We start from the raw sequence: 18,244 nt of genomic DNA on the forward strand, positions 1-18,244 counted from the left end.
ATAAACATACAAACTGTTTCATGATCACATGAACAAAGCTACAAAGTATAAAATCAAGTGGAAAATTCTCTTTGCCTTTTCCTTTTGCCAAAGTCTCCTCTTACAGGTACTTTCTCCAGAAATGTGTTTTCTCCACAAAACATACTCATCCCCCGAAAGAGACACATGTTGATAAACATAACTAGAATCTGTTGGTGGTTTTGTTTTATATTTTATCCCTGCTCACGTTTATATGTAAATGTTTCTCATCAAGGAAAAGGGGTGTCCTTTCCCAAGGCCTTGCACACTGCTTTTCTTCCTCCTGATCTTGCACGGCTTTCCCGAGTGGATATACGGACAGATCTTCTGCAAAGAAGTCCATTCAACAGCTGCACTGTCATTTGTATAACCACGCCAGGTGGCTTCTGAGGGACCTACAAGGTTTAGCCTCCTGATGGAGCCTGGCATGCTGTTTCCGGCTGCTGTCCTCTAGCAAATATACATACAAATAATATAATAGTTATCATATTATTTATACTCTTAACAAAACGTCATATAACATTCGTAATATATACATAATCCATTTCATTATCAGAACTCTGAGTGATTGCAACAGTTCCTGATTCAGGAACTGAATTTCTAATCTCTGATAAGAAGATAAGGAAATAAAAGTTCCTGGAGGTGAAAAGCTTTGTGCGAAGCCTAGGGAAGTGAGATTCTAAATCCTTTATCCTTTATGCTGTCCCCTTAAAAAAAAAATTTTTTTTTTTTAACAGCTTCTTTCAACAATTTGGCACAAACCACACCCTTTTGGTTTCCAGCCCTAGCATCCTTTCTGGCCACATTTTTCTTTTCCAAGTCAAGTCTCTGTTCCTGAATACCAGTGGGAGTACAAACATCCTCGTGTCCAAGGCAGGGCAGAGGGAGGGATGGTGCGTCAGGCCTGGCTGGCTCCTGATGGACTGTGAACCCCACACCCCCAGGGGCCCACATGTGTCTGCATTACTTCCCGTGCAGTCTTCTCCTCTGGCTATCACTCTCAAAGGGAAAAGAAAAATAAACTTGGCCTAATGTTAGCCCGTCTTGATTCCTGGGTGGGCCTAATAGCTGTGGGGTTCAAGTCACTTAGCTCATGGGCCCGGTTACAACTTCCTGCCCTTTGAAAGGAGTGCAGAAGTGCACACTGAGTGTTATGGCTGCAGGGAGACGCCACCTCATTCAAGCCCCGTACTGGCCCACGATAGCCTCATGTGCAGTGTAGGACAACACAGGCGGTGGAAACGTGTTCTAGCCTCCACAGCTGTGTGGGCTTGGGAAAGCCCCCAGCTCCCTAGGCCTCTGTTTCTTCCACTGGCAAAAGAAGCTGTCATGAGGACGGTTGGTGAGTAAATGGGATAGAAGCTTCCAGAGCAGTGGTTCTCAAACTTTATCACACACTTGACTCACCTAAGGGCTTCACAAACTTGGATGCCCAGGCCACATTCCAGATCAAGTAAATAAGAATATCTGGGAATGGGACCCAGGAATTGGTATTTATAAATCAACCAACCACCCAAGGATCCCAATGAGCAACTAAGTCTGAGAACCAAAGGTTTGACCCAGTGTCAGCTCCATACATAGTCATCACTCAGCAAATACTAATAAGTGCCTCCTCTTCCCCACATCCTAAAGAAAATGGGTGTCTCCAAATGTTTGAGATACCACCAGCACATAATGCCAGACAAGGTGGCACCAGGGCTGCCATCTTGGGCAAGCTCCCGGACTCTCCACTCACTCTGAGAGCAAGGGTAGTGTGAGGTCAGGGTTTGATCTTTGGAAGCTTCTGGAAAGTAAGGGTATGGCATTTCTGAAATTCCTGCCCTTCCTTCTTATCACAAACCCTTTATCAGCTCAGCCCAGAGCCAGTCTGTGTCAGGGAGGATGTTGAATGAGAGCCCTCTCCAACAGAGAGCCTCCCCAGCGGGGGCAGGGCGCCTCTGTGTGCAGACCTCATGCAAGACACAGAACCCCGCTATTCCAGACCCCCCTAAAGTCTATTTTGGATCTTACCTCAACTTAAGTTAGTTGTTTCAAGTAAAAAATGTGCCTGTGCATTAAGATACTGAGAATAATCATGAGTATAGGGACACTTGTAAGGATTTGTGACCAACCATCCCTCCTGGGGAAATTACCCAGACCACCAAATCCTTGAGGACCATCCCAGTCACACCCAAGTCAGTGGCCACTGTCCACCGAGGGCAGGCCATCTGTCACCAGCTCTGTGCCATCACAGCTTCCACCAAGTTTGCACAAGGGTTTCCCAAATGGTGACCTTTTGGGGGACAGTCACGTAAGGTTCAGCCTACGAACCTGGGCTTCACATCATGCCACCCGCCTCGCACTCGGTAACACCTCTGCTCACCCACTTGAAAATCCCTTTTCTAAGCCTCTCTCGGGGAACGGTGTGTGTAGCTGATCCGGGCGCAGGAAGAGAAGACCAGGAGAGGAAGCCGGCCTGTGTCCCCGGTGGTACCGCCTCCTCCTCTCCGGCTCAGGATGTCCTAGCGTCTGCACTACAGAGCCTGGAACGCCCACCCTGACGGCTGGGGAGACCTACCTGCACGGAGCCCGTGAGACCACGCGCCTGCTGGGGAGGAAACCAAAAACGGAGCTGCTATTGAAAAGGAGACTCTCCCCAGACTAAGGCCCTTTATCCTGACCCAACCTGAATCACCTGGAATTGCTTCCATCTGTGTAAAAATTGCGCAAAAGGCCAGGCTCCAATTCCTCTTATTCTGTGGAAGTTCTTTCCCCCAGAACATTGGTTTCTTGGGATGTTTTTAGGGAGGAAATAATTCTGTTGTCAGAAGAGCATGTTAATTATAAGATACCATATTTCTCGTGCAGTCATAATGCATATTAACCTCTTATAGATGCTGAGAAATCCTGCATTTAAAGAAAAGTATTCTTAAGTTTGTTTAATCCAAATTTCCCAAAATTATTTGTTTAAAGAATGTTCCGTCTCTTTCTTTCCTCTCCCTCCCTCTTTGGGTCTCTGTTAAGTCTAACTTAGTAGCAGACCACAGAAACAGTGTTCTTCAGAGGAAATGCTGAATCCCGTCCTGGGAGGAACAGTCCTTCAGTCAATGAACGAATGAATCAAACAGCCCATAGCAATGCCCCTTCGATCTGCCTGCCCACAGCCTCACGTGTGCCCGTGTTCACCGCCTCTGCCAAGAAGCCCAACCTGGTTTCCCCAGGGTTGGTGTCAAAAGCTTTCACATGCCCACCACTAGTGAGGGTGAGAAGCCCTTAAAGTAAACGGCCAGAGCTGGATTCCCGTCCTTCTCCCGACACACAGCGCCTGAGTGCTAATGGGATTAACGTGAGTGTCAGTGACGGTGAGAAAAGCCAAGGTGTGAGGCGTGCTGCTCTGCGGACCTGGAAAATTGAGAATATTGACTTGGGGGCACCAGTGACCAGGTGCCAGCTATGCGTTCATATCAGTAGGAATTAATTGTTCACTTTCAGAGACGGGGACCAGTTCTAGGATGATCAGTGGTCTCTGTATGCGTGGAAAACCAGGCAGGATCGGAATGTTTCTGTGCTGCCGGGTCCCTCAGAGAGCTGCCCCCTCTCATGCTCTTTGAGATCTTTCCTCTACTTACCAATGAGGAACAGGGGACCCAGAGAGGAGAAATAACATGCCGAAGGTCACAGCGCTCCTCAGTGATGGACTGATGCACCCTCAGCTTTGGGGTGGGATCCTATTGTGATTGGCAGTTGCCAAAACCACAGGGGCCCCCCACTTCTCTGTGGCCACTGAAGCCTGGTTTGGAGCCATATGTATCTTACAAGAATAAAACAACAACACTGTGTGTGTGTGCACAAGTGGGGGTGTGTGTGCATGCTTGTGCCTATTTCTTTCTGCAGACAGCCAGCAAGTATTCCCAAACGCCGAACAAATATGCGGCGGAGACAGGAGAGAAAGGAAGGCCAGCGCCCCTCTTGTCTTCAAGGAGAGGCGTCTGGGTGTACGGCGAGCAAACAAGCCCAAACAGTGTTTGAGACCAGATACGGGATGCCTGGGCGGCTCAGTGGCTTAGGTGTCCCACTCTTGATCTTGGCTAGGGTCATGGTCTCATGGTTTTATGGGTTCAAGCCCCACATCCGGCTCTGTGCTGGCAGCATGGAGCCTGCCTGGGATTCTCCCTCTCCTGTCTCTCGGCCCCTCCCCCACTCACACTGTCTGTCTGTCTCTCTTTCAAAATAAATAAACATTAAAAAAAGTTGAAACCAGATAGGCCTGCTTTCCATTATCAGCCTTGTTTCATTATCTTACTGGGTGACTTTGATCCTTCACCCCCTGTGGCTCAACTAAAAAATGGGCATAAATTTCAGGGTTGTTCCATAGGTTGGCTTAACATAAGCAAAGTTCCCAAAACACAACAAATGTTCAAGCAACGTGGTGTATTCAGCATTATTGTATTGATTGTCATTGAGCGTTAACTGGAGTAAGAACTTTCGGAGGCCTCACGTCCAGCGAGTGGAGGACTCGCTTCTCAAGATGAGGGAGGACTGGAGATGAGGAAAGGTCGTGCTCACAAAGTGCCATCAGGATGGTGTACATGTGTGTGACGGTGCACACGCCAGTGTTCTTTACTTTAGACGAAAAAGGGTTGCAAGCAGCACCCACCATGACAGGCTAAAAATGCACAAAGTGATACCTTCCAATTACTCTTTGTCACATCCTTAGAGGTTACATTAATCTGAACTGCCTTGAGAGTAAGATTCCATTGGGAAATTAGAATTTCAAGAATCTTGAGAAAAGGGTCAAAACTCATAGGCAACTTCTGCCAAACACCAGGAGTAGGGTTTTAACAAAAGCGCACGACCGCTGGGTGAAAATGGCCGTGTGGTTTTCATACACGCATACAGGACTCACACACGCACACCCACTTTGTCAGCACTAAACATCCCCAGGCGGCTCCCAAAGTTCTCCATATGGTTCACCCCATTTAACCCTCGCGTCCCAGTTTCACGAATCAGGAAAACTGAGGTTTACAGAGGTTCAGTCATTTGCTCAGTCAGGCTCCAACTCTTCCAGCGGTTTGGGGCAAGCTGAGGCTCACAGTGCCTGGTTCCTACACCACGGGGGGACGCCAGCAACTAAGATCTGCGAAGCAGGCAGAGGTGAACGTGGGAGCAAAGGTGGTCCATGTGGTCGGAAAGCCCAACTTCAACTCTGGCCGAGCCCCGGCCCGCTGTGTACCAACCAGGGCGAGTCAGGGGTTCCCGGCGGGGAGTTAACTCAAGGACCTCAAGGGTCTGGGTCTCACGTGTGAAAGCGGCGGTGCATAGCCAGATCCTGACTGGGGGACATTTCCCTCCTGTCCTTTCTTCCCAACCGAAGCGCCCCATCCTTGAGCACGAGGACTTGGTTTTACAAAAGTTCTTTGGCTTGAGAGCTGTGTTTGAGTGAAGTGAACAATCCGGATACAGAGGAGACAGACAGGCAGAGGAAGACAAACAAAACCGACACCCAGCAAAAACGCAGAGGTATTCAAAATGCAAGCGCTAATTTCCACTCCCCTGCCCAAAGCCTGCCAGACACAAAGCTTTGAGAAAGAAAAAAAAAATCTGATTTGTACTGAAAGGGGCCAAAAATAACCTTGCTTTCTCCTGCAGAAGAAAACAGAAAACTGCGGTTTCCTCCCATTTGGATGTCCTTTTTCCTTGGCTGCAGTCGGCAGGGTGAACTCAGAGCTCAGGCCTGAAAGGAGATGATAGGCCAACCCTTGGGGCGTGACAAGCAGGGGACAGTGGGGACGTGGCTGAGAGGAGGCCAGTGTGAGGTGAAGCCCTGGGTTTCGCCAGGGGCACAGCTTGGCTGGAGCAGGACACAGGCGCTGGGAGGGAGGCCTTCATTTGCATATGCTAATTTCAAGCTATTTCTAATCAGTAATAGGCCTGTTTTGTTAGCCTTCCAAAAAAATCTTGTGTGTCCCTACTTACCATCCTTACTGCCTCTGCACTGTTTTGACTTTTTTTTTCCCCCCCCAAAGCCTCCTCCCCAGATTCTCTGCCTTTCCAGGCTCTTCCTATCTTCCCCACACTTTCTAAAATACAAGTCTGATGTCTCTCCTACTTTCAAAGCTCCCAGTGACACGCCACCAACCACAGAAAACTGTTTCTATCAGATCCCAAGCTGCATTTTATCTGTTTCCCTCTGCCCTGCACCAGCTCTGGGTATGCCTCATTTTCCCCAGCCTCTTGCTCCATTCAGGTTGGCAAACCCCACTCACCCTTCCTTTCTGGGTGCCCACATGCTTTCCAGCATTGCTCCTGTCTCCCCCAGGATGTCCTTCTCAGCCCCAAGTGGCTCCTGGTCTCTGAAGGGAAGACTCTTCTCAAAAATGCTCTGGCAGTGTTGCCACATTGGCCCTGAAAACAAAGTACAATTTCCCTCAACTTACTGATGAAGAAGCTGGGGCCCAGTGAGGAGACACTGTGCAAGGTCACACTGCTCTAAGTGATGGACTGAGCGCACCCCGCACCCTCCTGCTGTGGGGCTGGGATGATCCCACTGTGATTGGCAGCTGCCAAGACCACATGTCAGGTTCCCGAAACCTCTAAATTGCCTGTCGTTGCTTCAGAAATAATTAAGCCTCCAGTCCAGGTGTTGCTGCTTCTGGAGAGAGGGTTGATGTTGCCTTGTAGTTTTTTTGGCCTCTAAGTTTCTTCTCCACAATGCAAAGAAACTATTTTTAGTTCGGAGATCAAGCTGAGTGTGATTATTCCTGTCCGCCAAATTTATTTTTCATGTGCATGCCCCTTTGCCACGCACAGAGGAAAACCCTGACCAGGCCAAGAAGAGCTCAAGCACAAGCATGGGCAGCCCAGGACAGAAAGGGGCCCTGTGATGAGCAGGTCCCTGGTTGACGCCAGGGGAACTGAACTGTGTTGAAATGCTCTTACTGATAAAGACTCTATGTGGAGTGACCGTGGAAACAAGACCCTATGCGGAAGTCCCTGGGTGTGGAAGTGAGCATCACCAGTACTGAGCGTCCCCTGGTCCCCCATGTGGGCACACTGCAGCCCTGGGCTCACAGAGGGTTCACGGCGCTGGACCCTTCCCCAGGCTAGTAGGTCATGATTCTCTCACCAGCCTCACTCCTGGGGGAGCACTAGTCCCGAGAGCCCTCTGCCTCTAGATTCGATGTCTATCCAGGGACTCGGCAAAGGTGCCATCTCCTTCCAGACACACTGTGGGCTGACTCCTTCCTCCACAACAATCCCATGAAGGGTCTGTGCATTCCTGAGAGATAGAAACGGACGCCTCCAGGACAGGCTATGGAGCAGTGTGTGTTACAGTGACTTACCACAGCATCAGCCTCACCTGGGGACTCGTTAGAGACGCAGATTCTCAGGCCCCCATCCTGGACCAGTTCCATCAGAAGGAGGGAGGGGCACAGTCTGTCTTAACAAGCCTTCCAGGCGATTCTGGGGCAAGTTTGAGAGCACTGCTCCAGAGAGGTGTGAACAGGGGGAGGCCCTCTGCTGCATCCCCTGCCCACACTGCAGTCCCTTCAGACAGGCAGGGCCGCCTGAGCCTCACACAATCGTACTTTCACAAGGCTTACCTCATCACGGAAGTGCTGCATACCTCAGCTCCCTCAGCCTGCGGGGGCTACCCCTCCCGTCAAGGCTGTGATATAGAAGAGCCAAGGATCCATTGTTAACTGGGCACTGAGTCCCTTGTATGGGCCAGGCGTTGTGTTAACCTCCCAAAAAGTGGAGGAAAGACAGTAGTGCCCACCTTTGTGGAACTAAGCGCCTGACCTGAATAATAGGTATTATTGAAAGTGATAGATAGTAAACCTGTGCAATGTGAGGCTGTCACCCTAATGAAGAAGGAGAGGGAGCAAGGTGAGTGCACAACAACGGGACCTGGCCTGACTTAGTTCACCGTGAGGAAGTTCACCTTATAAAGAGGAAAGGGACAGAAAGGGAAAGAGGGAGGGAAGAAGGAAGGGAGAAAGGATGGGAGGGAGGTAAGAATCAAGGGAAGAAGTAAAGGAGGAAGGAAGGGAGGGGGGAGGGAGGGAAGAAAAGAGAAAAGAGGGAAGGAAGGAAGGAAGGAAGGAAGGAAGGAAGGAAGGAAGGAAGGAAGGAAGGAAGGAAAACACTCGGCTAAACTTTTGTTCCTAAAAGAATTTATCTGTATCGTTTACCTTTGCCTTAGATGAACATCTTAGAAGGAAGGGGTGATTCAGCCTTCTTTCTGCCTATTGGACTCATCTTTGATGAAAAATCCATCATTCTCATGCCACCCAGAAAATTTCCCTACAATACAACAGGATTTCCTATGATTCATAAAAGCATTTGCAATCACCTCCTTGCTAGCACAGAACTCAGAATCTTGAGGTTTGTGATGGAAACAGGACCTTTCCCAAGAGCATGTGGCCACTGGGAATCCTCAGTTCAAGTTCAACCTGGCTGCACTGTAGATCACTGCCCCTCTCCATGCTGGCTGTGGGAGATTAGGGGAGGGGGCTGCTAATACCCACTCCCTTCTTCTATTTTCAACTGACCCAGTTTGTCAGTGTATGGTAGCTTGTGTCTACCCCTTTGAGACTCAGTGAGTGTGAATCTACAGTAGCCTTGACCATCCATTCTTGCAAGTCATTTGAGGAGCTTTCAAACTACATCTCCACTAGGGGAGCCTGGGTGGCTCAGTTGGCTGAGCATCCGACTCAAGCTCAGGTCATGATCTTGAGGTTCATGAGTTCGAGCCGCATGTTGGGTTCTGTGCTGACAGCTCGGAAGCTGGATGGAGTCTGCTTCTCCCTCTCTCTCTGCCCCTCCCCTGCTCATACTCTATGTCTCTGTCTCTCAAAAAATGAATAAATGTTAAAAGAGATTTAAAAAATTATGTCCCCACTGGGATTATTTATTTGAGATCCACTTTTGGTTAATGCACTACGATGGCAGATATACTGAAGGGCTTTCTCATTCTTAATAAGAGACCCATGGAGGGAAGACAAAGCCCTTTTCTGCCTCAGGAGACGCTGTCAGCTTTGAATGGCTGGGACTTCAGTAGCCAACTGCAGACCAAGCGACTCACTGGAGATGGCAAAACAGAAAGGTGGAAAGAACTTGGGCCACTGAGGATGTCAGTGAATTCCCCCCCATTAACCAATTCTGAATCCCACAACTTCTCTATTGAGTAGCCAAGTGGCTTTGGGCATATCAACTAAGTCTCATTTTCTTTCTATGTAAAATGAAGATAAAATCACCCATCTCATCGTGTTGCTGTGGAGATTGATGAATTATGAATTAAACCATCTGAAATGCTTAGCAGAGTGCTTGACACTAAAAAAATGGCAGATGATTATAATAATAATGTTATTATTAATATTAATGATAATGCCGCTGCTGATAGTTTATCTGTGGAAGAATGAAGTACACTTATCACCTCCACATACCCACACTTTGGATATTCTGCTTTTCATAATATACTTTAAAATTCTGTTAGGGTATTACTTGTTTGTGGATTTGTCCTTTCAAATTTTAACAATTGTCATTATAGTATAAGCATGCATGTTTCCCCTAATGGATCATGCTACTGACTTGTTTCCAGGTAAAGTCAAATTAGGTCTTTATTGCATGAAGTCTTGCTGGACCGGCGCCGCCTGCTCCCGCTTTCTCAGTGAACGTGCGAACAGCGCCAGGAGTGGGCTCTACATGCCAGTGGTGCAGGCTGGACCCGACTGGACTGCACTGGGCGCTGGAACTAACACTGCCCCAGGAGGGTGGCTGCCTCGTCGCCCTCCCAGGCCATTCCCATCAGACACACCACTACTCATTTGTAAGGAGCATGACAGATGTGAGTTCTCACCAGGTGGTCCCGGGACAACCTCATCTCGCGTGTGCTCAACTCCTTCTGGCCCTCGGTGTGAGCTCAGCCAGTGAGGGTTCTTGGGGTCCTTCTTTTCTATGTGCTTCGAGCATCTCAGGATGTAGAGACGACTTCGCATCAAGGCCTGGAAGGTGACAGTTAACACCATGTTGTGGATGTGAAAGGAAACTCTGGGGTCAACCTCTCTGGGTTTGAATTTACCCATTTGTGTTTGGTGACCTTAAGTAAGTCATGTCCCCTTATGGACCATCTGTTTCTGCACAGTGGTTTTTTTTTTTGTTTTTTTTAATTTTTAAATTTATTATTGAGACAGCGAGAAATAGAGCACAAGTGGGAGAGGGACAGAGAGAGAGGAAGACACAGAATCTGAAGCAGGCTCCAGGTTCTGGGCTCTCAGCACAGAGCCCGACGTGGGGCTCAAACCCACAAACTGTGAGATCATGAAGTGAGCCGAAGTTGAACGCCATACCATCTGAGCCACCCAGGCGCCCCAGTTTCTGCACTGTTAAAATGAGGTGGCTGGACTTTCTAGCTCCAAGATTTGAAATGCCAGAGACATCTATTTCTCATGAAGGCATGTATTAATTTATTTATTTTCACAGAAGGAGGTTTCTCTCAAGGTGAAGGCTCTCAGTGTTTGGATAAAATAACTTTTCCTCAAGTGGGTTGTGCATTTTTATAATATTCAATTGTCTTCACATCTGGATGAAAAGACCCCAAATTTTCCACAGTAAAGTTAGCATCAATCTTTTATTTCTAGCAGATAGCTCAAGGTTATGATGTTCTCTTGTCTTCAAAAGAAAACAAGGCCAGACGAAGCAGGATATATGAATCAGGCTCAGCTTTCCCCTTCGGAGGAGCAGTAGGGTGGTGGGGAGGGGGACACTGCAGCACATTTTTTGTTGTTTATAATTCATTATTATAAAGATTTATAAAGGGCCTTTTCATAAGTGCTTCACAAAGCAGATTGGAACAGAAATGTCTTATAATTTAGTTAAATCTACTGGATTGCTGATGCAGGGGAAAAGTTGCACTAGGTTTGAGGTACCGAGTGTGATCGATAATATTTTCCTCGGAGATACTGAGATGCTGTCCTTGGTGAGGCCTCATGGGCGCCATTCTAGGGAGCAGGTGCAGAGATTGCAGAGGGCTGGCCTCTCTGAACCTGCATCGCAGCCCCTTGCCTCTGCCCCCCTGGCTAAGCTGCTTAGGATGCTCCCCAAATCTCATTTAGACTCTTTCAATTCCAGAAATCTTCCCTTGACTAGGCTCCTCCCACAAGTCTGGAGCCCCTCTTCTGGGTCTCCACCCAAGGCTGAACTTGCCCTCCTACTAGAATCACCTGTTGAGTTGCCGAATCCCTCATTAGCTTGGGAGGTCTGCAAGGAAGAAGGCCTTGCCCACCCTGTTTACCACTGTGTGCCCAGCGCCTGGCACAAGGTCCCAGGTGCTTTGCAGATCCTAAATAAGTATCTCTCGAATAAATGATGGATTTATACACTCATACCTTCACTTTTACCGCAGACTCATCCTAAAATGGCTGGCCTTTCTCTTCCACACGCGGACTCACGTCCATGCTTTCCATGAGCCACTACCACACACCCACCTCTACCAGCTTCACCTCATGCTGATTTAGAAGCAGTAGATCAGTCCGAACTGGGGTAGGTAGAGTTTACTATTATAGATTTTGGAGTGAAATTTTGTAAGTTCAAATCCAGGATTCCCCAAATACTGTCTGTGGGATATTGGGCAAATGACTAACCCTCTGAATTCTTGCTTCCTTCCCTCCACAATGGTAATGTTAGTACCTATTCCTCAGTATCATTGTGAGGGTCCAGTGTTTTAATATTTGTGAAGCCCTTTGCATAGTGCCTGACCCAATCTAAGTGCTTACTGAAATACTTCAAGCAACATTTGGGGTTTCCCAAATTTCAAGTCCTGCTGTGGAGGAGAACTTGGGCTCTGTGAACTCCTCCTCAAAATGTGACAGCCAGAACACCACCCTGTAGGCAGCCATGATGAAACTCTGCACACACTGTTCTTAAAGACTATGCTGGCTCACCGTGTAATTATGTTTGAATGTCTTTCCCCCACTGGGGCACAAGTTCTTCCAAACCAGGCATCATGGCATTTTATTATTGTGCCCCAAAGCTTCACATAATATTTAGACTAAAGGCAGTGCCTAGAAATGTTTGTTGGATGAATAAGTGAGAAGAAAAACACATTCCACCTCAGATGTGTACCCACTCCTCCTTCAGTGGGATCTGAGCAGCATGTACCTTCTCCTATCCTAAGACGTCTTTTACTCTAGGACTAGTTCACACCCCTGGATTTTTTCTTAGGGGTCTTCCCTAGGTGTCCAACCATGTACTAAAGCCCAGCCCACAAGTCTGATACTCTCTCTGTACCCTGTTACTGACCACATTCTCCTTCTATCCATAATTCGGCAAATATTTCTGGAAAACTAGTGTGCTGACCCTATACTGATGCTATGGATATAGCCATGAATGAAAAAGCTGTGGGCCTTGTCCTCATAGAGATTACCCTTTATCATGGGTTATTCTCTGCCAAAATTCCATGCTCTCCCTCCTGTCCTCTCCGGGGTAGGCTTCAAGCCACTTCGACTCTAACCACATTTCAAAGGCAGCTAATCTCTGAAGCATCCTGATGTTATGTTACTGTAAATATTAGCATTGGGCCAAGATAAAATTTAAGTCTATCATGCCTCCTTGGATATGGACACTCTTCATAGATTAGTTCCCTAAACTTGGCCCAATCTAATCCCACCTCCATTCACCCTCTTCTAGGTAGCAGACAGCCCAAACTCACTCCTCATGCCGTTGGCTCTGAATCTCCTGCCATCTCCCAGAAAATACATCAAAGTAGCTTCCAAGTTAGCCCTCCCAAACCTTCCATGGAACTTGGTCCATACTAGGCTAAAAGAAGGATAGATTTAAAATATCCATCTTTCGTCTACTACTCTATAATAATTTCCTCTTAATTCAAACAGGACAATGTGATGACTATATCCCTCTAACAAAAAAAAATTAATAGGGTCCAACTGGTCATAAATTTTGTACTCATTTCCTCCATATTTACAGACATTCATAAAAAATTGAGAAATCTCATGAGCTATATGGATGGGTCACTGTATAATTGCCTACAAAGAAAAAGAAAAAAGTATTTAGGATATAGAACTGAAAGAATAATATATAATTCATAATATGGAGATGAAAGGTGGGTGAACATGAAGTGGCTCTTCCCTTGAAAATGTTTAATCATCTTTAATACCAACACACCTTATTATAAAGACAACATGGCTTATCCAAATACAATAGGTAAAGTACTATAGTCTTTAATCAAAAGATTATGGAATTCTCAAACAGTCGCTGGGATAGAGCATTTTATGAATATGGTTTGAATATTAGTTAAATACAGATTTCTTAATAGTTGAGCCATTATGTAATTAAATAATATTTATATAATGACAATTGCATACTCCGCAAGTGAAAGTTAGATTTAATGAGACATTTATTGGCACAAATGATTAATAATAAAACTCTCCCTGCTGAAGGTAATTTATACACATGTGATATGGCCAAAATGAAAAGCTCCTTTTAATACTAACATTGTGTGCCATGTTGCGCACCCCTATCCAGTCCAAATCAATTTCTTGTTAAAAAACATCAACCCACGACTTTAGGGTAATAATTGTTAGGAGTGAAACAATGGACAAAGGCACCTTTTTAAACATGTAAGGTTATAGATTTAAATTTTATTTTGCTAGTAAATTGGTACTTTTTCCTCAGTAACTTATGGAAATGTCTCAGGGACCAAAATAAGCATAGTCCCGATTTTGGGGGGCAGGGAGGGGAAGTAGGTACACATTTGAAAAGTAGGTAAGTTGGGAGTAATGTGATCATCATCTCAGATGTGACAAGTGCAGGAATGTATGATACATGCCAAACACTGGTCAAGTGCTGAGTGCTCTGCTAGGTCCTTCAGTGCACAATTTCAGAGTCAGAGAAAAGAGGAAACATGGGCTTTTTTTTCCTGACTTGTAACTAGAACATCCTGACAGGTTACTATCACGATCCTCCAAATAAGTGGCTAGGAAAGCAATATTGGGTAGGATGGGTCTTGTGGTTTTTCAGATAAAATGTGTCTAAGTGATGACCCATAACTCCTTACGATGCCCTCATTTACATTACAAATCACAAGCATAGGTTTGAGCTCTGGATGGACTACTCTCTATCTCAATTTCCCTTCAGTAAATCACTAAATGCTTTATGGGACCCCATTTCCTCCTCAGCAAAATGGCGATATTGAAGTGTCCCTTCTACCTCCCATACTTAAGAGGAACGAACACCACATTGGTGGCCAAGGACTGAGTTCTCATTGCTTTCTTTCCTGACTCTAAGTAGAAAACATTCCATAATACAAAATTTTATCTATGTTGTGTCCTTCATACCTGACATGGCACTTTGTGCAAATGGAGGAATGAGTGGGTAGTGCATTGTGCTCTACTTCAGTGTTTTTCAATTATTTCTATTATTCCACAGTAAGATGGAAAGGAGAGATGTCACAATACTTGGGGACAATGCATGCATGTGAAAAACTGTGAACTCAGCATCCAGTCACCATGACTTCGGTCCCTTCCTGGGAACTGCGATACCATTAGGACACTGTCCTGGGCCACACTACTTTTTTCTGAAATGGATCTATTATGAGCAGCATCGTCTCTGAGCTTGGAATTGCCAAAATTCCTACTTTGCATTGGAAAACAGACTTCTCAGCAAAAGACCCTGAGGTTTTTTGGCTTCCCCAAGTCCATGGTTAGAGGGGAAGATATTAAGGGTGATGAAAAGCATAAAGAAGTACTGGACAGAATTGGTAACTTAGTGAAGAAGATTTCTGAAGGTAGGACGTGGCGAGTGGGGTAGTTAATAAATATTTGCTCTCATTCCAGCCAGGGTTGTCGTTGGGTAGAAGAACTATGGAATTTTGCTTATTCCTCTACAGTCCAAATTTTTCGACAGTAGTACACAACAGTCACAAATGAGTTATGTGTATTTTAGAAAGCAATATTTTTCCTGCAATGGGAAGATACCTCCAAGAGGCTTGGGAAACACTGGAGGATGGGCTTTCACAAAGCATTTGTGAAGTTTTAATCCTGCCTCTGCCTCCTGGCAGCTGTGTAGCCTTGGAGGCAAAATTCTTAATGCCTCTCAGCCTTGGTTTGCTCACTTTTTAAAGGGAGATTACTATAACAATCTAATATGGTTGCAGACATTAGAGAGTCAACTCTTTTTTTAATTTTATTTTATTGATTTATTTTGAGAGAGAGAGAGAGAGAGAGAGCGAGAGAGAGAGCATGAGCAGGGGAAAGGCAGCGAGAAAGGGAGAAAGAGGATCCCAAGTAGGCTCTGCATTGTCAGCATGGAGCCAAACACAGGACTCAGTCTCAGTCACTGCACCGACTGAGCCCCTCAAATACCCCTCAATTCTGTTCTTAATGTGGAGAAAATAATTTCAAATCCTCTGATTCTCATCTAGAGATTTTTTGAAGACACACATATTGGGGATACATTCTCATTTCATATATCTTTACATCACCTCTCCCAACGTCTTTTGGGCACACCTGCACATGCGTACCTGTGTATCTGCGTATGTATGCACGCACGCGCGCGCACACACACACACACAGTTTTTATAAACTTTTACCCCAAACTAAAGTCATTTCTTTTGCCAAGAGGCATCCCATTCTTTGAACTTCACTAATTTTTGGACCTTGCATTTCCTAAAGTGAAAAAGGATTTGGACACATTCGCCAGTAAGTCATCCTATCAACACATTCATCAGTAAGATTTTTAGATCAGTGGGTCCAACTGACTCAGCTCTTCATCCTCATTATCAGTTAAAAAGAAGAAAAAAATGATCTTATCAAGAAAGAGGGGCAGACTGCATTCCATTAACCAGATAGGGAATACCATATTTGGTTATTTTCTCATGGCCTCATCCTTTCAAAATATACCTTGGAAAGTATGGGAGAGAACTCTCGGTTCACAAAATCCTGTTATCTTTTCTGCCTGGGAACACAGCTGGACCCTGGCTCTCACGCTCCCTTGCATTTCAGTGGAGTTGGAGCTGAGTTATGACCAATGACATGTGAGCAGAAATGGCAAACCTCGCCAGGCTCAGGAAGCACAACCTCCTGTGCAACCTGAAAGGCACTCGTCTAGGCTGCTGGTAGGGCACAGAGCGTCCAGAGTGAACACAGACCCGAGGAGATGGCAGCGCCAGCAGCTAACAAGGTCTAGGCCTCTAAATAGTATTGGAAGACCACCCATCCAATGACCAATTCTACTTCACCTGAGCGAGAAACATATTTTTAGTATATCAAGCCACTGAGGTTCGAGGATTGTTTGTTATAGCAATCAGCCTCGCCATAATACAAAAAACAAACTTGGATCTTACTCAATGATCATAGCTGATAGGCAATTTGGCAAATCCCTCCCGGTGTTAAGTACATTTGCAAATGAAAACAGAGTTGCTGACAACTGCAGGGATGACTCTTGAAAGACAGAAGTGGAGTTCAGAACTCAGAAGCTCTGCTGGGGATGCATCTGCTCCCTGAAGGAGACTCCCGGCCCCTGGGGACTGACAAAGCTCAGGCAGTCAGGAAACATCCCTGGGCCAAGCCCCCTGCTGCCCTAATCACTGCTTCCAGAAAGTGAGATCACCTCCACAAGAGTATTTTTAGATTAGCCTGATTTCTAGAAAAAGCCACATCTGAGTGTACACACTGGATGTGTCTGTTGTTATGGATGTTTTGCTATTCATTTTCAATATTGATATTTACTACAATATGATTAGTCTGGTTCTAAGCCTTTGAGTTACAGGTATTGTAACTTTCCCAGCTGTTAAGCCCATGAATTTGTATTCTGCCTCTTCTCAATAATCCCACAGATCCTCGGTGCATGTGCCCTTCTTCCTATGGGTTATGTGTCGTGCACAATTAGGCTTCAGGATCACTTCCCTGAAAAGGCTTCACAGATTCCTCTTTAGCTGCATTCAGTATCCTTTCCTAAGGCCTCATACCATCTAATGCTAATGAATGACAATTATTTCAATGAGAGTATATTATAAATATTCCAATTTGCTTCTCCCAGCCTGTGAGCAGGGACTGAGTCAATATAGTTTAATTTTCAGCCTGGCATGCCCTTTTATTCATTTAACAAAGATGCACTGAGCACCTGCTCTGTGCCAGGCACTAGGTAGTCAATGGAGAACTAAGAGCTACCAAGGTGCCATTTTTCCAGGAGCTAACAGTCTGAAGAGGAAGACTGACAGTTAGCAAAGATTGGCTCTAATGGATGCATAGTCACCGATGAGTTAGGGGATCTGGAAGAAATGAACATGTTTCTGTGATGATCTCTTAATTTGTCTCCTTTCAAACAGATCTTCAGTCAACAATTCTGGCACAAAATGTTTATTGAGGGAAGTGATTTTAGGGGGTTCAGCGAGAGAGTGGAGAAGTGAGACAAGGAATTAAAGAAAGCCAATGAAGGTTATTGCAAGGAGCAGATTAATGCTGTGGGCAACTGCATCTCGGCTCTGCTGGGGGCCTCTGAGAGACTGTGTGGCACATGCCTGAGAATCGTCCACTGTGGGCCAGACAGTGGTCTCATCCAAGGTCAGATGCTTAGGAATGCAAATGGATGTGTGTATGTGTGGATGGATGGACAGATTCTGCATGCTAGCATCTAACTGAAGAACCGAAGGTGGCAATGGACAAATAGGACTGAATGAAGAAGGAATGAATAATGGATGCATGATGAAATTCAGTGGTCTGTGCAAGGGAATGCCCGATTGTCACCTGCGCTATCACTGCACTGAAAGCTGCATGAGAATATGAATGTGCTCATTCATGTGCTAACATTTGGAAGGAGATGCAGACCCAGCCTGAGTGTTCTCAGGCACATAGGTGGACCTTTGAAAAAAATTTCAAACTTATTCACAACCAATTACCTTCAGTTTAATGATGCTGTGTCCCATATGCTCTTCCTGGTCTGAAAACAGAATTTGTGGTTCTAGCTCAACCTTCCCAGAAGTCCCCAGAAGTGCTGACATGGCATGGCCAGGCTTGTAGGTAGACGCACCTTGGCAAGTAGGGGGAGTGAGCCTCCTGGGGCTTTCTGGACAGGGCAGGAGAGTGAGCTCTTTACACAGAGGTGAGCATTTAAATACTTGTTTGACATCTTCAAATTGTTTATATGCATATATTAGAGAAGCATGCATTCACTTTGGTTCACTTATTTATTCATTCATTTGGTACATACTTATTGAACATCTACTAGGTAC

General features: G+C 45.9%; 1 protein-coding gene across 1 annotated transcript in view; it reads right to left on the reverse strand.

Moving 5' to 3' along the window:
- Nucleotides 1-373: 373 nt before the first annotated feature.
- The window catches only part of LOC115279716, a 50,271-nt gene continuing 32,400 nt past the window's right edge, over nt 374-18,244 (reverse strand). The window contains exons 4-6 of the mRNA XM_029924235.1: nt 9,860-10,004; nt 6,264-6,402; nt 374-468 (exon numbers count right to left, since the gene is read on the reverse strand). Coding sequence (XP_029780095.1) covers nt 423-468; nt 6,264-6,402; nt 9,860-10,004 — 330 coding nt within the window. The 3' untranslated portion in view covers nt 374-422. The remainder of the gene's footprint in view (nt 469-6,263; nt 6,403-9,859; nt 10,005-18,244) is intronic.

Source organism: Suricata suricatta, chromosome 16, assembly GCF_006229205.1.
Source record: "Suricata suricatta isolate VVHF042 chromosome 16, meerkat_22Aug2017_6uvM2_HiC, whole genome shotgun sequence".
Taxonomy (NCBI): Eukaryota; Metazoa; Chordata; class Mammalia; order Carnivora; family Herpestidae; genus Suricata; species Suricata suricatta.